General features: G+C 47.4%; 1 protein-coding gene across 1 annotated transcript; it reads left to right on the top strand.

Annotated features, from left to right (window-relative positions):
- The first annotated feature begins 4,940 nt into the window (after window positions 1-4,940).
- prrx1b (paired related homeobox 1b) lies at window positions 4,941-21,989 on the top strand. Its single transcript, XM_033965305.2, has 4 exons — window positions 4,941-4,947; window positions 6,740-6,915; window positions 19,668-19,843; window positions 20,621-21,989. The coding sequence occupies exons 1-4, from the start codon at window positions 4,941-4,943 to the stop codon at window positions 20,751-20,753; spliced, it is 492 nt and encodes a 163-aa protein (XP_033821196.1). The 3' UTR covers window positions 20,754-21,989.
- The last annotated feature ends 1,234 nt before the right edge of the window (window positions 21,990-23,223 follow it).

The following is a 23,223-nucleotide window of genomic DNA, read 5'->3' as shown; positions in this document are numbered from 1 at the left end:
TCTATAATAGTCATTACAGCGACGAGACGCGGCGAGAACGCCAGAAAAACCCCCGTGAGGCAGCGGCAACAGGAACGACCAGCAATTTACACAAAAATCACTCAAATTAGGCCAATTTAGCCTCATAAAAGAGATTTAAACCTTTTGAATTTGATGAAATACGAACACATGGGGCGAGCGGCAGAGGGAGGGGCCCGCGGTCACAGGGTTCCCAGAAAGAGAGCTCCATTCCTGGGTAAAAATGTGTCTGAAACCGGCCAAAAACCCTGGAGGTCTGACCGAGAGGTTGTGGTGGACTTGTGCCCAGAAAACGAGCTCTTTTACTGGGTTCGGCGTTTAGTCCCTAAAGGTCAGAACAGTCAGAACGCCTCATCTCTGACGTTGTGCCCCTGAGCAAGACTCATGTCTGGGTGTGGAGACAGACTCCCCTTCACCGGGAGCCAGGGTTCGTTAGAGTCTTCACCGGACAAACTCCAAACTCTGGAGGTCTGAGGGAGCTCGTGATGCGTGTGGACCCAGGACCCGAGCCCGGTCCCTGGGTCCGCTCGGTCCCGTCTGCGGTGTCCTCGTCTCCAACTGGTTTAGACTTGGCACTTTTAAAATGTCCTTTAAGTCTTTAATTTGGAATGTGTTTGTTGAGATTTTTTCCGTATGAATCAGCATAATTCCCAAGGAGCTCTTTGTAGAAATGTTCCCAGGGAAGGCGCTTCGTTCGTGGGCTGGAGTTTTGGGAAAGTCCCCTAATATCGCTCAGCTCTGGGGCTGTGTTGACAAGACAACGCCCAGAAACAACCACAGCGTCACGTAAACGAGCTCTGACAGGGGCGAGGACGGACTCTGCGCCCGGGAACCGAGCTCTTTCTCTGGGCACGACTTCACACGACACGGCTGGGGCTCCTGGAGGTCTGGAGGGGGCTCTGCGCGGACTCTCTCCCGGAAACATAGCTCTGGTTCTGGGTACGGCCGGTCCGTTTAGCCCCCGCTCCTCCTGGTCTTTTGAAGGAGGTTTGGTTGGAATGCACCACGAGAAAAAGGCTTAAGGTCTGGGTATGATCTGACAAAATCAAAAGTATAATTGGCCCAAGCTGAAGCTGAAGCTGAAGCTGAACATCTGGATTCAGTTTAATTCAATTATGTAAAAAATAACCAAGCTCATATTTTTGTAAAGTATTTTTGGACGAATAAAAACTTTCTGTTCACCTAAAGTTTAAAGCCCCACGGCCACTGAGCTGTGTCCTCGTGCACGCTCGCCCCGTGCACGTTCGCCTCGTGCACTCTCACCTCGTGCACTCTCGCCTCGTGCACTCTCACCTCGTGCACTCTCGCCTCGTGCACTCTCGCCTCGTGCACGCTCGCCTCGTGCACTCTCGCCTCGTGCACTCTCACCTCGTGCACTCTCGCCTCGTGCACTCTCGCCTCGTGCACTCTTGTCTTGTGCACGTTCGGCTCGTGCGCGCTCTTCTCGTGCACTCTCATCTCATGTGATCCTGTCTCAGTCTCGACCTTGATCTGGTCTGTGTCTGGGTCTTCGTTTTGGTCTGAGTCTGGTCTCGGTCTTGATCTCGGTCTTGGTCTCGGTCTTGATCTCGGTCTTGGTCTGGTCTCGGTCTGGTCTTGATCTCGGTCTTGGTCTTGATCTCGGTCTGGTCTCGGTCTTGGTCTTGGTCTGGTCTCAGTCTCGGTCTTGGTCTGGTCTCGGTCTTGGTCTGGGTCTGATCTCGGTCTTGGTCTCAGTCTCTGGTCTCAGTCTTGGTCTGGTCTTGGTCTTGGTCTTGATCTCGGTCTTGGTCTTGATCTCGGTCTGGTCTCGGTCTTGGTCTTGGTCTGGTCTCAGTCTCGGTCTTGGTCTGGTCTCGGTCTTGGTCTGGGTCTGATCTCGGTCTTGGTCTCAGTCTCAGTCTCGGTCTTGATCTCGGTCTTGGTCTGGTCTTGGTCTGGGTCTGATCTCGGTCTTGGTCTCAGTCTCTGGTCTCAGTCTTGGTCTGGTCTTGGTCTTGGTCTTGATCTCGGTCTCAGTCTCGGTCTTGATCTCGGTCTTGGTCTGGTCTTGGTCTCGGTCTTGGTCTTGGTCTTGATCTCGGTCTCGGTCTTGGTCTTGGTCTTGGTTTTTGTGTGAGAGGCTGAAGTGGCTGAAGTCGTGGACATTTTTTTAAAATAACTATTTTCTCCAAATCGTTTCGTTTCTGTTCATATTTTCTGATGAAAACTTTGAATCTATTTTAAAATGTGTAAAAAAACTGTTCTTTTTGTGTTGACTTTTCTAAATTTGAAACCAGCTCCTGAGGTTTGGTGAGTGACGAGAGCCAGAGTCCAGGGACAGAGCTCTGTTCTGGGGCACAGTCTGGAGCAGGGTCCCCTCTCTGAGTCTGGAGGCGTCTCACTCAGACGTTTGTTTTATTTTGACAAACTCAGATGATTCTCATGTTTGATTTTGGCCTGAAACATATTAAAAAGAAAAAAAAGTGAGGGAGTAAACATGAAACTGTGCCCAGCGAAAGAGACGCTTTTCCTGGGCTCAGACCGGGCCCCTCGACCGCGGAGCCTTCGTTCATTTGCTCGACTTCCTCTGAGTTTGGACTAAAACGAGGCCGGACGTCTGAGGCGACTCACAGTCACATTTTACCCACAGACGGAGCACTTTTCCTGGACACGGTCTCCTGGTCTCTGTTCTGCTTTGGGAAGATTTGGGTGTGAGACGTTTGACGTTCTGCAGCGGACGACCGGCTCTGGAGGATTCAGAGCTGATTCTCGTGTTGTTGGGGACTCGTGGGGACTCGTGGGGACTCGTGGGGACTTGTGGGGACTCGTGGGTTGTTGTGGCGGACTCGTGGGGACTCGTGGGGACTCGTGGGTTGTTGCGGGGACTCGTGGGGACTCGTGGGTTGTTGCGGGGACTCGTGGGTTGTTGTGTAATTAGCGCTAAATGAAGACAGACGCCTGGTTTGTGTCGCGCCGCAGACACACCTCCAGGAGCCGGGGGGGAGGCTGCTCAGATGGTGCCCAGGAGCGGAGCACTTTTCCTGGGTAAACACTGTGACGCGGCCCCCTCTGCTCCCGGAGTAAACGCGCTCAGAAACAACTCAAAATGAACGTGTGGAATTTATGTATTTTGTGTTTATTTTATTTAGAACCAAATACTATTTTAAATGTATTTTTGAAGTTATTTATAAAACCACGTTCAGTTTTTAATCGCACAAAAATAAAAGTCTGAGGAGAAACTCTTACATTTTAAACTTTGTAAAAAAAATATATTTGACTTGAAAATTGAGTTTGATTTTACTTTGAAGAGTTTGTTCTGCTGGTAAAAGTTTTTAAGCGTCGTTCATTTGTAAAGTAAATGTTTTATTTTGATTCAAATTGACTCATATTTTAGTCTCAGGAGCTGCACCAGTTTCTTCATTTTTCTCATGAAATTTGTGAAAATAACTCCTCAAATCTCATGAAAAGTACTTTTACTTTTCAGTTCAGTTCAAAAATGTAGTGGAGTAAAAGTAAAAAGTCCACACTGTAAAAGTCCAGATACATAAAGTCGTTTGGATCCGCGCGACTGAGACGCTCCACAGTTTTGGGAAAAAGTGGGATTTTTCTGACAAACTTTGAGATTGTGATGAAATTTACTTTTTATGTTTTAATAAAATTATTCTGTTCAAAGTCACAACCAGAAGAACCGAGAAAAAGACTGAAATCTGAGCCACACACAGGGAGGGCATCTGACACACACAGGGAGGGCATCTGACACACGGGGAGGGCATCTGACACACGGGGAGGGCATCTGACACACACGGGGAGGGCATCTGACACACACGGGGAGGGCATCTGACACACAGGGAGGGCATCTGACACACGGGGAGGGCATCTGACACACGGGGAGGGCATCTGACACACGGGGAGGGCATCTGACACACGGGGAGGGCATCTGACACACACGGGGAGGGCATCTGACACACAGAGGGAGGGCATCTGACACACGGGGAGGGCATCTGACACAGGGGGAGGGCATCTGACACACGGGGAGGGCATCTGACACACAGGGAGGGCATCTGACACACACGGGGAGGGCATCTGACACAGGGGGAGGGCATCTGACACACAGGGAGGGCATCTGACACACAGGGAGGGCATCTGACACACACGGGGAGGGCATCTGACACAGGGAGGTCGTTGGTCGTTGTTCTACCTGAACGTTGGTGGCATCTCAGGGGCTCAGTCTCACTCTGATCCCAGGGCAGGGGCTCTGTCTCTGGGCTGAACTCTGTGGCCAGGTCCCCTCTCTCCTGGAAGTCTGAGGGGGCTTTTCCTCTCAGTGATGCCCACAAACGGCATCCGTCCTGGGTGCGGGGCTTGCGGCTCGTGGTGCGGGGCTCGGGTGTGGGGCTCGGGTGCGGGGCTCGGGGCTTGGGGCTCGGGTGTGGGGCTCGGGTGCGGGGCTCGGGTGCGGGGCTCGGGTGCGGGGCTCGGGGCTCGTGTGTGCGTCTGAACAGCTGAAAGGTCGGCAGTGGGAGTGTTGACTCTTATCTTAAACTGAGTGGAACAGAATAAACAAAAATAAACGTGGCTCAAACCCGCGGCGTCAGAAACACTGCGTTACTTTAACACTTGTGTATAGTTTATCATTAGGCCCCATTAGCGGCTCCTCGGCCCCCGGGGGCCCCCGGGACGAGGACCAGATGAGACAGAGGGAAAAACGAGCTTTTATAGATCCATAAATCCACATCATTATTGTGAATTTAAGACGTTTGAACATTTCTCCTGTCGCGTGATTGGTCGGTTTGTGTGTTGGTCCTGTCCTCGTGTGTGATTGGACGGTTTGTGTGTTGGTCCAGTCCTCGCGTGTCATTGGTCGGTTCCTCGACAGCCGCGGTAATAATTTTGACAAACGATTTGACGAAAAGGAAATGAGAAAATGGACGACTTCCTTCATTTGAAAAGACAACAAAAACATGGAGTGTTTTTAGAGCGATCAGCCGAATGAACGCACACACACACACACACACATATACACACACACATATACACACACCCCGACACACGACACACAGACACAGACACACACGACACACAGACACACACAGACACACAGACACACACGACACACACGACACACACAGACACACACAGACACACACCGACACACAGACACACACGACACACACAGACACACACATATACACACACCCCGACACACGACACACAGACACAGACACACGACACACATACACACGACACAGACACACGACACACACACACACACACACACAGAGACACACAGACACACAGACACACACGACACACACAGACACACACGACACACACAGACACACACAGACACACACGACACACACTAGACACACGACACGCACACACACACACACACACACACACACACTAGACACACACAGACACACGACACACATACACACACACCCCGACACACACGACACACACACAGACACATGACACACACAGACATACACACTCACATACACACAGACACATACGACACACATAGACAAACACACACTAGACACACGACACACACACAGACACACACACAGACACGACACACACACACACACACACACTAGACACACACGACACACACACAGAGACAGACACACACGACACACATACACACACACAGACACACTAGACACACGACACACACACACAGACACCCCCCCCCACACACACACACCCACACACTAGATACACACACACACACACGCACGCACACACACACACACACACTCGTGTGCTTCTTCCTGAGGCTCAGTAGTCGGGGGTTTGAGCTTCGTCTTTCTCTCGGTTTAACTCTTTGTCTTTTACTTCATATATTTGATGTTTCTGTTTTTATATAAAATGTAGAAAGTCATAAAACGTAAAGACAAAGACGTGTGTCCAAACCTCGACCACACGCTCAGACTCCCACACACACGCCTCACGTGCCCCGGGGCAGACTGACAGAAGTGACGGCTGTTCTGCGCCTTGAGCCTCGGAGTCGCACTGGCCCAGGAGCCATAAAAACACAGGGGACAAGGAGCAAACAGACCCCAGAGAAGGAGTCCTTTCTCTGGGTACAAGGCGGCGCAGTGGTCCCCTCTCATCCCGGAAGTGTGAGGGGACTTAGCACCAGGCTGTGCCCAGGATCAGTGCCCCATCTCTGGGCACAGGACACAGACGGGGCCCCTCTGGGTCTTTACCCTCCACACATTTACAACAACAAACAGTATTAAAAAAAAAAACAAAGTGAAACCTGTTCCTGGTTTAGTCCTGGTTTAGTCCTGGTTTAGTCCTGGTCTAGTCCTGGTCTAGTCCTGGTTTAGTCCTGGTTTAGTCCTGGTCTAGTCCTGGTTTAGTCCTGGTCTAGTCCTGGTTTAGACCTGGTTTAGTCTTGGTTTAGTCCTGGTTTAGACCCGGTTTAGTCCTGGTTTAGACCTGGTCTAGTCCTGGTCTAGTCCTGGTTTAGTCTTGGTTTAGTCTTGGTTTAGTCCTGGTTTAGTCCTGGTCTAGTCCTGGTTTAGTCCTGGTCTAGTCCTGGTCTAGTCCTGGTTTAGTCTTGGTTTAGTCCTGGTTTAGACCCGGTTTAGTCCTGGTTTAGACCTGGTCTAGTCCTGGTCTAGTCCTGGTTTAGTCTTGGTTTAGTCTTGGTTTAGTCCTGGTTTAGTCCTGGTCTAGTCCTGGTCTAGTCCTGGTCTAGTCCTGGTCTAGTCCTGGTTTAGATCTTTGTCTCTTGTTGCAGATGAGCAGCTGAACACAGAGGAGAAGAAAAAGCGTAAACAGCGTCGTAATCGTACGACGTTTAACTCGAGTCAGCTGCAGGCGCTGGAGCGAGTGTTCGAGCGGACGCACTATCCCGACGCCTTTGTGAGGGAAGACCTGGCCCGACGGGTCAACCTGACCGAGGCCCGAGTCCAGGTGAGTCTGCAGTGGACACACCCTGGACGTCCTGGACGTCCTGGACGTGTCAGTGCACAGAGCGAACAGGAAGTGATCATGTGCACTTCCTGCTCCATCGACTCTGACTCCAGTTCACTCTCTGTGTAAAACTGTGTCCTCTCTGTGTCCTCTGTCCTCTCTGTGTCCTCTGTGTCCTCTCTCTGTCTCCTCTGTCCCCTCTGTGTCCTCTCTGTGTCCTCTCTGTGTCCTCTGTCCTCTCTCTCTGTCCTCTCTGTCTCCTCTCTGTCTCCTCTGTCCCCTCTGTGTCCTCTCTGTGTCCTCTCTGTCTCCTCTGTCCTCTCTCTGTCCTCTCTGTCCTCTCTGTGTCCCCTCTGTCCTCTCTGTGTCCCCTCTGTCCTCTCTGTGTCCCCTCTGTCCTCTCTGTCCCCTCTGTCCTCTCTCTGTCTCTGCTGCTTCAGACTCATTCTGGTCTTAAATGTTCGTATTAACCCTCTACATGATCCTGGGGTTTTTATTTCACTATTGTGTCTGTAAATCCAGATCTGAACATTAATAACAGACAAATCAGGTCCTTCTGTCCCCGAGGTCGCTCCTGTTAGCGTTAGCATTAGCGTTAGCAACAGGTTTGATTGACAGCGTTGCTAAGCGCCTGCTCCGTTAAACCAGCGGTCCGGGTGGGAGGGGCGTCCACAGACTCGCTCCTGATTGGCTCTTTGGTTGCTATGAGACTCACAGTCGGAATTCAAAATTTGGTTTTGGTTTTGATGTAGTTTAATCCTGGTTTAGTCCTGGTTTAGTCCTGGTTTAGTCCTGGTTTAAGGTGCTAACCACTCTGCCACAGCGTGTTAAACGAGGTCTGGTCTTCATCTGGTTCTGATCCAACACAAACTAAACCAAGTAATAAGTCTCAGCCAGGACTAAACCAGGACTAAACCAGGACTAAACCAGGACTAAACCAGGACTAAACCAGGACTAAACCAGATCTAAACCAGGACTAAACCAGGACTAAACCAGGACTAAACCAGGACTAAACCAGGACTAAACCAGATCTATACCAGGACTAAACCAGGACTAAACCAGGACTAAACCAGGACTAAACCAGATCTAAACCAGGACTAAACCAGGACTAAACCAGGAGTAAACCAGGAGTAAACCAGGACTAAACCAGATCTAAACCAGGACTAAACCAGGACTAAACCAGGTATAAACCAGGACTAAACCAGGACTAAACCAGGACTAAACCAGGACTAAACCAGGACTAAACCAGATCTAAACCAGGACTAAACCAGGACTAAACCAGGTATAAACCAGGACTAAACCAGGACTAAACCAGGACTAAACCAGGACTAAACCAGGACTAAACCAGATCTAAACCAGGACTAAACCAGGAGTAAACCAGGAGTAAACCAGGAGTAAACCAGGAGTAAACCAGGACTAAACCAGGACTAAACCAGGACTAAACCAGGACTAAACCAGGACTAAACCAGATCTATACCAGGACTAAACCAGGACTAAACCAGGACTAAACCAGGACTAAACCAGATCTAAACCAGATCTAAACCAGGACTAAACCAGGACTAAACCAGGAGTAAACCAGGAGTAAACCAGGACTAAACCAGGACTAAACCAGGTATAAACCAGGACTAAACCAGATCTAAACCAGGACTAAACCAGGACTAAACCAGGTATAAACCAGGACTAAACCAGGACTAAACCAGGACTAAACCAGGACTAAACCAGATCTAAACCAGGACTAAACCAGGACTAAACCAGGTATAAACCAGGACTAAACCAGGACTAAACCAGGACTAAACCAGGAATAAACCAGGACTAAACCAGATCTAAACCAGGACTAAACCAGGACTAAACCAGGACTAAACCAGGACTAAACCAGGAGTAAACCAGATCTAAACCAGGACTAAACCAGGACTAAACCAGGTATAAACCAGGACTAAACCAGGACTAAACCAGGACTAAACCAGGACTAAACCAGGACTAAACCAGATCTAAACCAGGACTAAACCAGGACTAAACCAGGACTAAACCAGGACTAAACCAGATCTAAACCAGGACTAAACCAGGACTAAACCAGGAGTAAACCAGGAGTAAACCAGATCTAAACCAGGACTAAACCAGGACTAAACCAGGTATAAACCAGGACTAAACCAGATCTAAACCAGGACTAAACCAGGACTAAACCAGGTATAAACCAGGACTAAACCAGGACTAAACCAGATCTAAACCAGGACTAAACCAGGACTAAACCAGGAGTAAACCAGGACTAAACCAGGACTAAACCAGGACTAAACCAGGACTAAACCAGATCTAAACCAGGACTAAACCAGGACTAAACCAGATCTAAACCAGGACTAAACCAGGACTAAACCAGGAGTAAACCAGGACTAAACCAGGACTAAACCAGATCTAAACCAGGACTAAACCAGGACTAAACCAGGACTAAACCAGGACTAAACCAGGACTAAACCAGGACTAAACCAGATCTAAACCAGGACTAAACCAGGACTAAACCAGGACTAAACCAGGACTAAACCAGGACTAAACCAGGACTAAACCAGATCTATACCAGGACTAAACCAGGACTAAACCAGGACTAAACCAGGACTAAACCAGATCTAAACCAGGACTAAACCAGGACTAAACCAGGAGTAAACCAGGAGTAAACCAGGACTAAACCAGATCTAAACCAGGACTAAACCAGGACTAAACCAGGTATAAACCAGGACTAAACCAGGACTAAACCAGGACTAAACCAGGACTAAACCAGGACTAAACCAGATCTAAACCAGGACTAAACCAGGACTAAACCAGGTATAAACCAGGACTAAACCAGGACTAAACCAGGACTAAACCAGGACTAAACCAGATCTAAACCAGGACTAAACCAGGACTAAACCAGGAGTAAACCAGGAGTAAACCAGGAGTAAACCAGGAGTAAACCAGGACTAAACCAGGACTAAACCAGGACTAAACCAGGACTAAACCAGATCTATACCAGGACTAAACCAGGACTAAACCAGGACTAAACCAGGACTAAACCAGATCTAAACCAGATCTAAACCAGGACTAAACCAGGACTAAACCAGGAGTAAACCAGGAGTAAACCAGGACTAAACCAGGACTAAACCAGGTATAAACCAGGACTAAACCAGATCTAAACCAGGACTAAACCAGGACTAAACCAGGTATAAACCAGGACTAAACCAGGACTAAACCAGGACTAAACCAGGACTAAACCAGATCTAAACCAGGACTAAACCAGGACTAAACCAGGTATAAACCAGGACTAAACCAGGACTAAACCAGGACTAAACCAGGAATAAACCAGGACTAAACCAGATCTAAACCAGGACTAAACCAGGACTAAACCAGGACTAAACCAGGACTAAACCAGGACTAAACCAGGAGTAAACCAGATCTAAACCAGGACTAAACCAGGACTAAACCAGGTATAAACCAGGACTAAACCAGGACTAAACCAGGACTAAACCAGGACTAAACCAGGACTAAACCAGATCTAAACCAGGACTAAACCAGGACTAAACCAGGACTAAACCAGGACTAAACCAGGACTAAACCAGATCTAAACCAGGACTAAACCAGGACTAAACCAGGAGTAAACCAGGAGTAAACCAGATCTAAACCAGGACTAAACCAGGACTAAACCAGGTATAAACCAGGACTAAACCAGATCTAAACCAGGACTAAACCAGGACTAAACCAGGTATAAACCAGGACTAAACCAGGACTAAACCAGATCTAAACCAGGACTAAACCAGGACTAAACCAGGAGTAAACCAGGACTAAACCAGGACTAAACCAGGACTAAACCAGGACTAAACCAGATCTAAACCAGGACTAAACCAGGACTAAACCAGATCTAAACCAGGACTAAACCAGGACTAAACCAGGAGTAAACCAGGACTAAACCAGGACTAAACCAGATCTAAACCAGAACTAAACCAGGACTAAACCAGGACTAAACCAGGACTAAACCAGGACTAAACCAGGACTAAACCAGATCTAAACCAGGACTAAACCAGGACTAAACCAGGACTAAACCAGGACTAAACCAGGACTAAACCAGATCTATACCAGGACTAAACCAGGACTAAACCAGGACTAAACCAGGACTAAACCAGATCTAAACCAGGACTAAACCAGGACTAAACCAGGAGTAAACCAGGAGTAAACCAGGACTAAACCAGATCTAAACCAGGACTAAACCAGGACTAAACCAGGTATAAACCAGGACTAAACCAGGACTAAACCAGGACTAAACCAGGACTAAACCAGGACTAAACCAGATCTAAACCAGGACTAAACCAGGACTAAACCAGGTATAAACCAGGACTAAACCAGGACTAAACCAGGACTAAACCAGGACTAAACCAGGACTAAACCAGATCTAAACCAGGACTAAACCAGGAGTAAACCAGGAGTAAACCAGGAGTAAACCAGGACTAAACCAGGACTAAACCAGGTATAAACCAGGACTAAACCAGGACTAAACCAGGACTAAACCAGGACTAAACCAGGACTAAACCAGGACTAAACCAGATCTATACCAGGACTAAACCAGGACTAAACCAGGACTAAACCAGGACTAAACCAGATCTAAACCAGATCTAAACCAGGACTAAACCAGGACTAAACCAGGAGTAAACCAGGAGTAAACCAGGACTAAACCAGGACTAAACCAGGTATAAACCAGGACTAAACCAGATCTAAACCAGGACTAAACCAGGACTAAACCAGGTATAAACCAGGACTAAACCAGGACTAAACCAGGACTAAACCAGGACTAAACCAGATCTAAACCAGGACTAAACCAGGACTAAACCAGGTATAAACCAGGACTAAACCAGGACTAAACCAGGACTAAACCAGGAATAAACCAGGACTAAACCAGATCTAAACCAGGACTAAACCAGGACTAAACCAGGACTAAACCAGGACTAAACCAGGAGTAAACCAGATCTAAACCAGGACTAAACCAGGACTAAACCAGGTATAAACCAGGACTAAACCAGGACTAAACCAGGACTAAACCAGGACTAAACCAGGACTAAACCAGATCTAAACCAGGACTAAACCAGGACTAAACCAGGACTAAACCAGGACTAAACCAGGACTAAACCAGATCTAAACCAGGACTAAACCAGGACTAAACCAGGAGTAAACCAGGAGTAAACCAGATCTAAACCAGGACTAAACCAGGACTAAACCAGGTATAAACCAGGACTAAACCAGATCTAAACCAGGACTAAACCAGGACTAAACCAGGTATAAACCAGGACTAAACCAGGACTAAACCAGGACTAAACCAGGACTAAACCAGATCTAAACCAGGACTAAACCAGGACTAAACCAGGAGTAAACCAGGAGTAAACCAGGACTAAACCAGAACTAAACCAGGACTAAACCAGGACTAAACCAGGACTAAACCAGGACTAAACCAGATCTAAACCAGGACTAAACCAGGACTAAACCAGGACTAAACCAGGACTAAACCAGGACTAAACCAGATCTAAACCAGGACTAAACCAGGACTAAACCAGGACTAAACCAGGAGTAAACCAGGAGTAAACCAGGAGTAAACCAGGACTAAACCAGATCTAAACCAGGACTAAACCAGGACTAAACCAGGAGTAAACCAGGAGTAAACCAGGACTAAACCAGGACTAAACCAGGTATAAACCAGGACTAAACCAGATCTAAACCAGGACTAAACCAGGACTAAACCAGGTATAAACCAGGACTAAACCAGGACTAAACCAGGACTAAACCAGGACTAAACCAGGACTAAACCAGATCTAAACCAGGACTAAACCAGGACTAAACCAGGTATAAACCAGGACTAAACCAGGACTAAACCAGGACTAAACCAGGAATAAACCAGGACTAAACCAGATCTAAACCAGGACTAAACCAGGACTAAACCAGGACTAAACCAGGACTAAACCAGGACTAAACCAGGAGTAAACCAGATCTAAACCAGGACTAAACCAGGACTAAACCAGGTATAAACCAGGACTAAACCAGGACTAAACCAGGACTAAACCAGGACTAAACCAGATCTAAACCAGGACTAAACCAGGACTAAACCAGGACTAAACCAGGACTAAACCAGATCTAAACCAGGACTAAACCAGGACTAAACCAGGAGTAAACCAGGAGTAAACCAGATCTAAACCAGGACTAAACCAGGACTAAACCAGGTCTAAACCAGGACTAAACCAGATCTAAACCAGGACTAAACCAGGACTAAACCAGGTATAAACCAGGACTAAACCAGGACTAAACCAGGACTAAACCAGGACTAAACCAGATCTAAACCAGGACTAAACCAGGACTAAACCAGGAGTAAACCAGATCTAAACCAGGACTAAACCAGGACTAAACCAGGTATAAACCAGGACTAAACCAGATCTAAACCAGGACTAAACCAGGACTAAACCAGGTATAAACCAGGACTAAACCAGGACTAAACCAGGACTAAACCAGGACTAAACCAGGACTAAACCAGATCTAACCCAGATCTAAACCAGGACTAAACCAGGACTAAACCAGGAGTAAACCAGGTATAAACCAGGACTAAACCAGGACTAAACCAGGACTAAACCAGGACTAAACCAGATCTAAACCAGGACTAAACCAGGACTAAACCAGGACTAAACCAGGACTAAACCAGATCTAAACCAGGACTAAACCAGGACTAAACCAGGAGTAAACCAGGAGTAAACCAGATCTAAACCAGGACTAAACCAGGACTAAACCAGGTATAAACCAGGACTAAACCAGGACTAAACCAGGACTAAACCAGGACTAAACCAGGACTAAACCAGATCTAAACCAGGACTAAACCAGGACTAAACCAGGACTAAACCAGATCTAAACCAGGACTAAACCAGGACTAAACCAGGACTAAACCAGATCTAAACCAGGACTAAACCAGGACTAAACCAGGAGTAAACCAGGAGTAAACCAGATCTAAACCAGGACTAAACCAGGTCTAAACCAGGACTAAACCAGGACTAAGCCAAGACTAAACCAGGACTAAACCAGGACTCAACCAGGACTAAACCAGGACTAAACCAGATCTAAACCAGGACTAAACCAGGACTAAACCAGGACTAAACCAGATCTAAACCAGGACTAAACCAAGACTGAACCAGGACTGAACCAGGTCTAAACCAGGACTAAACCAGGACTAAGCCAAGACTAAACCAGGACTAAACCAGGACTAAACCAGGACTAAACCAGGACTAAACCAGATCTAAACCAGGACTAAACCAGGACTAAACCAGGACTAAACCAGGACTAAACCAGGACTAAACCAGATCTAAACCAGGACTAAACCAGGACTAAACCAGGACTAAAGCAGGACTAAACCAGGACTAAACCAGGACTAAACCAGATCTAAACCAGGACTAAACCAGGACTAAACCAGGACTAAACCAGGACTAAACCAGGACTAAACCAGATCTAAACCAGGTCTAAACCAGGACTAAACCAGGACTAAACCAGGTCTAAACCAGGACTAAACCAGGACTAAACCAGGTATAAACCAGGACTAAACCAGGACTAAACCAGGACTAAACCAGGACTAAAGCAGGACTAAACCAGGACTAAACCAGGACTAAACCAGGACTAAAGCAGGACTAAAGCAGGACTAAACCAGGACTAAACCAGGACTAAACCAGGACTAAACAAGGACTAAACCAGGACTATACCAAGACTGAACCAGGACTGAACCAGGTCTAAACCAGGACTAAACCAGGACTAAGCCATGACTAAACCAGGACTAAACCAGGACTAAAGCAGGACTAAACCAGGACTAAACCAGGACTAAACCAGGACTAAACCAGATCTAAACCAGGACTAAACCAGGACTAAACCAGGACTAAACCAGATCTAAACCAGGACTAAACCAGGACTAAACCAGGACTAAACCAGGACTAAACCAGGACTAAAGCAGGACTAAAGCAGGACTAAACCAGGACTAAACCAGGACTAAACAAGGACTAAACCAGGACTAAACCAAGACTGAACCAGGACTGAACCAGGTCTAAACCAGGACTAAACCAGGACTAAGCCAAGACTAAACCAGGACTAAACCAGGACTAAACCAGGTCTAAGCCAGGACTAAAGCAGAACTAAACCAGGACTGAACCAGGACTAAACCAGGACTAAACCAGAACTAATCCAGGTCTAATCCAGGTCTAAACCAGGACTAAACCAGGTCTAAACCAGGACTAAACCAGGACTAAACCAGGACTAAACCAGGACTAAACCAGGACTAAACCAGGTCTAAACCAGGACTAAACCAGGACTAAACCAGCACTAAACCAGGTCTAAACCAGGACTAAACCAGGACTAAACCAGGACTAAACCAGCACTAAACCAGGTCTAAACCAGGACTAAACCAGGACTAAACCAGGACTAAACCAGGTCTAAACCAGGACTAAACCAGGTCTAAACCAGGATTAAACCAGGACTAAACCAGGACTAAACCAGGACTAAACCAGGACTACACCAAGACTGAACCAGGACTAAACCAGGACTAAACCAGGACTAAACCAGATCTAAACCAGGATTAAACCAGGACTAAACCAGGACTAAACCAGGACTAAACCAGGACTACACCAAGACTGAACCAGGACTAAACCAGGACTAAACCAGCACTAAACCAGCACTAAACCAGGACTAAACCAGGACTAAACCAGGACTAAACCAGGACTAAACCAGGACTAAACCAGATCTAAACCAGGACTAAACCAGGACTAAACCAGGACTAAACCAGGACTAAACTAGGACTAAACCAGATCTAAACCAGGACTAAACCAGGACTAAACCAGGACTAAACCAGGACTAAACCAGGACTAAACCAGGAGTAAACCAGATCTAAACCAGGACTAAACCAGGTATAAACCAGGACTAAACCAGATCTAAACCAGGAGTAAACCAGGAGTAAACCAGATCTAAACCAGGACTAAACCAGGTATAAACCAGGACTAAACCAGGACTAAACCAGGACTAAAGCAGGACTAAACCAGGACTAAACCAGTACTAAACAAGGACTAAACAAGGACTAAACCAGGACTAAACCAAGACTGAACCAGGACTGAACCAGGTCTAAACCAGGACTAAACCAGGACTAAGCCAAGACTAAACCAGGACTAAACCAGGACTAAAGCAGGACTAAAGCAGGACTAAACCAGGACTAAACCAGGACTAAACCAGATCTAAACCAGGACTAAACCAGGACTAAACCAGGTATAAACCAGGACTAAACCAGGACTAAACCAGGACTAAAGCAGGACTAAACCAGGACTAAACCAGGACTAAACAAGGACTAAACCAGGACTAAACCAAGACTGAACCAGGTCTAAACCAGGACTAAACCAGGACTAAGCCAAGACTAAACCAGGACTAAACCAGGACTAAACCAGGTCTAAGCCAGGACTAAAGCAGAACTAAACCAGGACTGAACCAGGACTAAACCAGGACTAAACCAGGACTAAACCAGGTCTAAACCAGGACTAAACCAGGACTACACCAAGACTGAACCAGGACTAAACCAGGACTAAACCAGGACTAAACCAGATCTAAACCAGGATTAAACCAGGACTAAACCAGGACTAAACCAGGACTAAACCAGGACTACACCAAGACTGAACCAGGACTAAACCAGGACTAAACCAGCACTAAACCAGATCTAAACCAGGACTAAACCAGGACTAAACCAGGACTAAACTAGGACTAAAGCAGGACTAAACCAGGACTAAACCAGATCTAAACCAGGACTAAATCAGGACTACACCAAGACTGAACCAGGACTAAACCAGGTCTAAACCAGGACTAAACCTGGACTAAACCAGGACTAAACCAGGACTGAACCAGGACTAAACCAGGACTAAACCAGAACTAAACCAGGACTAAACTAGGACTAAACCAGCACTAAACCAGGACTAAACCAGGACTAAACCAGGACTAAACCAGGACTGAACCAGGACTGAACCAGGACTAAACCAGGACTAAACCAGGACTAAACCAAGACTAAACCAGGACTAAACCAGCACTAAACCAGGACTAAACCAGGTCTAAACCAGGACTAAACCAGGACTAAACCAGGACTAAACCAGGACTACACCAGCACTAAACCAGCACTAAACCAGGACTAAACCAGGACTAAACCAGGACTAAACCAGGACTAAACCAGGACTAAACTAGGACTAAACCAGCACTAAACCAGGACTAAAACATGACTAAACCAGGACTAAACTAGGACTAAACCAGCACTAAACCAGGACTAAACCAGGACTAAACCAGGACTAAACCAGATCTAAACCAGGACTAAACCAGGACTATACCAAGACTGAACAAGGACTAAACCAGCACTAAACCAGGACTAAACCAGGACTAAACCAGGACTAAACTAGGACTAAACCAGCACTAAACCAGGACTAAACCAGGACTAAACCAGGACTAAACCAGGTCTAAACCAGGTCTAAACTAGGACTGAACCAGGACTGAACCAGGACTAAACCAGGACTAAACCAGGACTGAACCAGGACTAAACCAGGACTAAACCAGGACTAAACCAGGTCTAAACCAGGACTAAACTAGGACTAAACCAGGTCTAAACCAGGACTAAACCAGAACTAAACCAGGTCTAAACCAGGACTAAACCAGGACTAAACCAGGACTAAACTAGGACTAAACCAGCACTAAACCAGGACTAAACCAGGACTAAACCAGGACTAAACCAGGTCTAAACCAGGTCTAAACCAGGACTGAACCAGGACTGAACCAGGACTAAACCAGGACTAAACCAGGACTGAACCAGGACTAAACCAGGACTAAACCAGGACTAAACCAGGTCTAAACAAGGAATAAACCAGGACTAAACCAGGACTAAACCAGGTCTAAACCAGGTCTAAACCAGGACTAAACCAGGACTGAACCAGGACTAAACCAGGACTAAACCAGGACTAAACCAGAACTAAACCAGGTCTAAACCAGGACTAAACCAGGACTGAACCAGGACTATACCAGGACTAAACCAGAACTAAACCAGGTCTAAACCAGGACTAAACTAGGACTAAACCAGGTCTAAACCAGGACTAAACCAGAACTAAACCAGGTCTAAACCAGGTCTAAACCAGGACTAAACCAGGACTGAACCAGGACATCACCAGGACTAAACCAGAACTAAACCAGGTCTAAACCAGGACTAAACTAGGACTAAACCAGGTCTAAACCAGGACTAAACCAGAACTAAACCAGGTCTAAACCAGGTCTAAACCAGGACTAAACCAGGACTGAACCAGGACATCACCAGGACTAAACCAGAACTAAACCAGGTCTAAACCAGGACTAAACTAGGACTAAACCAGGTCTAAACCAGGACTAAACCAGAACTAAACCAGGTCTAAACCAGGTCTAAACCAGGACTAAACGTGGAGCACAGTAGGACTGAAACGCACAAAAGAGAAAACCTGCCCCTCTAGTCTGGTCCAGATCTGGGCTCGTGCTGAAAGTTTCTCTCTCTTCACTCAGAGCCACATCTGGTCCCAATGTGGAGCTGATAAAGAACATACCAGAGGAACTACGTCAGGACTAAACCAGGACTAAACCAGGACTATACCAGAGGAACTACGTCAGGACTAAACCAGGACTAAACCAGGACTACACCAGAGGAACTACGTCAGGACTAAACCAGGACTAAACCAGGACTACACCAGAGGAACTACGTCAGGACTAAACCAGGACTAAACCAGGACTATACCAGAGGAACTACGTCAGGACTAAACCAGGACTAAACCAGGACTATACCAGAGGAACTACGTCAGGACTAAACCAGGACTAAACCAGGACTATACCAGAGGAACTACGTCAGGACTAAACCAGGACTAAACCAGGACTACACCAGAGGAACTACATCAGGACTAAACCAGGACTAAACCAGGACTACACCAGGACTATACCAGAGGAACTACGTCAGGACTAAACCAGGACTAAACCAGGACTACACCAGGACTATACCAGAGGAACTACGTCAGGACTAAACCAGGACTAAACCAGGACTACACCAGGACTATACCAGAGGAACTACGTCAGGACTAAACCAGGACTAAACCAGGACTATACCAGGACTATACCAGAGGAACTACGTCAGGACTAAACCAGGACTAAACCAGGACTACACCAGGACTATACCAGAGGAACTACATCAGGACTAAACCAGGACTAAACCAGGACTATACCAGGACTATACCAGAGGAACTACGTCAGGACTAAACCAGGACTAAACCAGGACTAAACCAGGACTAAACCAGGACTATACCAGAGGAACTACGTCAGGACTAAACCAGGACTAAACCAGGACTATACCAGAGGAACTACGTCAGGACTAAACCAGGACTAAACCAGGACTATACCAGAGGAACTACGTCAGGACTAAACCAGGACTATACCAGAGGAACTACGTCAGGACTAAACCAGGACTAAACCAGGACTATACCAGGACTATACCAGAGGAACTACGTCAGGACTAAACCAGGACTAAACCAGGACTATACCAGGACTATACCAGAGGAACTACGTCAGGACTAAACCAGGACTAAACCAGGACTTAATCTCTTTGGTCTTAACCCGGTCTCTCTTTGGTCCTAACCCGGTCTCTCTTTGGTCTTGACCCGGTCTCTCTTTGGTCCTAACCCGGTCTTTCTTTGGTCTCGGTCCAGGTCTGGTTCCAGAACCGCAGGGCCAAGTTCCGCCGAAACGAGCGTGCGATGTTGGCGAGTAAAAACGCGTCGCTGCTGAAGACGTTCTCTGGAGACGTGACGGTGGAACAGCCCATCGTCCCCAGACCCGCCCCCAGACCCAACGAGTACCTGAGCTGGGGAGGGGCTTCATACAGGTGAGAGGACCGGGACTGGACCGGGACTGGACCGAGACTGGACCGGACCGGGACCGGACCAGGACTTAACCGGGCTTGTGAGTCCTGGTCCAAACAGGATGTGCAGAACACGCCTGAGACCAAAGTTTTGATCTTTTCATTTCCTGAAGTCAAACCTGACATTCCAGAGCAGCAGCATGAGGCCAAGAGGAGGAGCAGAGGAGAGGAGGAGAGGAGGAGCAGAGGAGAGGAGGAGGAGGAGAGGAGGAGAAGAGGAGAGGAGGAGCAGAGGAGAGGAGGAGCAGAGGAGAGGAGGAGCAGAGGAGAGGAGGAGCAGAGGAGAGGAGGAGCAGGGGAGAGGAGGAGCAGAGGAGGAGGAGCAGAGGAGAGGAGGAGCAGAGGAGAGGAGGAGGAGGAGAGGAGGAGCAGAGGAGGAGGAGGAGAGGAGAGGGGGAGCAGAGGAGGAGGAGCAGAGGAGGACAGGAGAGGGGGAGCAGAGGAGGAGCAGAGGAGGAGGAGCAGGGGAGAGGAGAGGAGGAGGAGCAGAGGAGAGGAAGAGGAGCAGAGGAGAACAGAAGGAGTAGAGGAGAGGAGGAGCAGAGATAATGCTGTCACCGTTATGATAAAGATACTAATTTTTGCACTTTTCTTCCTCTATCTCTTCTCCTGTTTCTTGCCTCCCTCTTCTCTCCCCTCCTCCTTTCCTCTGCTCTTCTCCTCTTCTCCTCCCCTCCTCCTCCTCCCCTCCTCCCCTCTCCTCCCCTCCTCCTCTCCTCCTCCTCTCTTCTTTTCTTTCAGTGCGATGGCGTCTTATCCTCCTTCTTGTTCAAACACCACCTCGTCCCAGGGCATGAACATGGCCAACAGCATCGCCAACCTGCGCCTCAAAGCCAAAGAGTACAGCCTCAACCAGGTGCCCACCGTCAACTAGGACGAGTACTGCTACTGCAAGTACTGCGCCAAGTACTGCGCCAAGTACTACTCCAAGTACTACGCCAAGTACTACATCTACAAATACTACAGTACCAGCCGAAGGACCAAAGCAAAGTCTATGTTTCTCTGTGGAGCGCGACAATGGAGTAAACCCCAGACCTACATCCGGACTAAACCTGGACTAAACCTGGACTAAACCCGGTCTAAACCTGGTCTAAACCTGGTCTAAACCTGGTCTAAACCTGGTCTAAACCCGGTCTAAACCCGGTCTAAACCCGGTCTAAACCTGGTCTAAACCCGGTCTAAACCTGGTCTAAACCTGGTCTAAACCTGGTCTAAACCTGGACTAAACCTGGTCTAAACCTGGACTACACCTGGTCTAAACCTAGACTAAACCTGGTCTAAACCTGGTCTAAACCTGGACTACACCTGGTCTAAACCTGGTCTAAACCTGGTCTAAACCTGGTCTAAACCTGGACTACACCTGGTCTAAACCTGGTCTAAACCTGGACTAAACCTGGTCTAAACCTGGTCTAAACCTGGTCTAAACCTGGACTAAACCTGGACTAAACCTGGTCTAAACCTGGTCTAAACCTGGTCTAAACCTGGTCTAAACCTGGACTAAACCTGGTCTAAACCTGGTCTAAACCCGGTCTAAACCTGGTCTAAACCTGGACTAAACCTGGTCTAAACCTGGTCTAAACCTGGTCTAAACCTGGACTAAACCTGGTCTAAACCTGGACTAAACCTGGTCTAAACCTGGACTAAACCTGGTCTAAACCTGGACTAAACCTGGTCTAAACCTGGACTAAACTCGGTCTACGCCTGGACTATATTTGGACTAAACCGGGATCGTGGGGCTGTTGGTTGGTTTATATTTAAAGGTGTAATGAGCAACATTTCCGGTGTCTCCGTGGAGATGTATTTGCTGATCTGCAGTATGGCATTAAGTGTACTCTGTCTTTATGGCTCAGATCTGTGGAAAGGCGACTCCGCTCACGTTTTTAAATATCCACACGTGTCAAACTGAACAAATGACCCTTGCGTTTAATGCCACATTGTGACACATTCCAGCCCAAGCAATAACATCTCCATGGAGACAAGCAGGTGGAGCATCTGCCACAGGAAAAGTTACATAATGCACTTTTAAAAATGATCACGGACCACATCAAACCACCTAAAGTCACTTCCTCCTCAAACACTGGAGTTGTGTTTGTTTCATTCACATGTTTGAGTCACTTTATTATTCGTCTGTAACATCTACAAAGATCAAAATGTGACGTTCCACCTTGTGATGTCATCAAGTGGTAGTTTTCAAGTGAACTCCTCCTTTTACCTTTAGTTCAGTCGAGATAAGAGACAACTCCAGGACTGAAATGATCCAGATGATTCTAGAGAAGGTGGAGTTTAAAAACACAGTGGAGCACTTCCTGTATCACCACATGATGACATCACAAGGTGGAACAGAGTGTTTAAATCTGCAGGTTTGTGCGTGAAACGTGTGAGAACGAAACAAAACACAACTCCAGGTCTGTGTGTGATATGGACCTTTAAGAAAATACGCAACAAAAGTTCAGCTCCATCAGTCTGACCGCTCGTCCAGGAGGCTCCATCAGCTCCATCAGCTTCTGGTGTGACTTCACTACAGTATTCAACATCGGCATCGATATTTAACATTTTGATGGATTGGATATCGATTCCAAGGTATTGGCTCTGTCGATATTCCATTTTGGTGTGTGAAGGCGACTTTACTGGACTCGTGTGGCCCAAAGCGTCTCTGAACATCTCCACATCTGTTCTGAAGTTACATGAAACGGCACTGAAACACATTTGGATCATTTTTACCTCAGTTTGTTTGTGTTTGGAGGATCTCACATCGTCGGTCTGAGTGTCCTCGTACGTTTCAGAACAGTTTTCTAATTCCCGAAGAACTCACAAAACTCGATCTGACCACGCGAGCGAAGAGAGACCTGCAGAACCGACAGCAGGTCTCAGGAGTGTGTCCGAACGGGGTCAGGCTGGAGTTCTTTTAAGTCGGCCCAAAAACATCGTCCAAGTTTATCGTCCTTCGGTTTCTCTGGATTCTAAACATCGATATCGGCATCGTCCATGAAGATGTCCGAACGCTTTTCCACCTCCGAGGCTCAAAGTGACCCACGCACACAATCACCGAGGTGGTTAAGTGTCTTGCCCAAGGACACAACGACATCGTTCATCTGTGGGAGCTGGAATCGCACCGCCGATGTTTGTATCAGTGGATCCGACCGCAAAACCGATGTTGTTGTTTTTTTTTTTGTATGTCGAGAGCAGGATTTGAACCGCAAACCCTCGGATCAGTGGGCAAACGCTCTACCAACTGAGCCACGGACCGTCCTCACTGAGATACTGTTTTAGCCTCATTTAAACTGCTCCACTCGGGGTGCAGAGTCCTTGCGCCCTCTGCTGTCCACACATGTAAACGTGCAATA

Source organism: Periophthalmus magnuspinnatus, chromosome 4 (genome assembly GCF_009829125.3).
Source record: "Periophthalmus magnuspinnatus isolate fPerMag1 chromosome 4, fPerMag1.2.pri, whole genome shotgun sequence".
Lineage (NCBI taxonomy): Eukaryota > Metazoa > Chordata > Actinopteri > Gobiiformes > Gobiidae > Periophthalmus > Periophthalmus magnuspinnatus.
This window is presented reverse-complemented; position numbering and strand designations above follow the sequence as displayed.

What these genes read in the sequence shown, in the direction of transcription:
- prrx1b (XM_033965305.2), top strand. An exon ending in TGACCGAGGCCCGAGTCCAG is followed by an intron (nt 6,916 to 19,667) that starts GTGAGTCTGCAG and finishes GTCTCGGTCCAG; the next exon opens with GTCTGGTTCCAGAACCGCAG. An exon ending in TGGGGAGGGGCTTCATACAG is followed by an intron (nt 19,844 to 20,620) that starts GTGAGAGGACCG and finishes CTTTTCTTTCAG; the next exon opens with TGCGATGGCGTCTTATCCTC.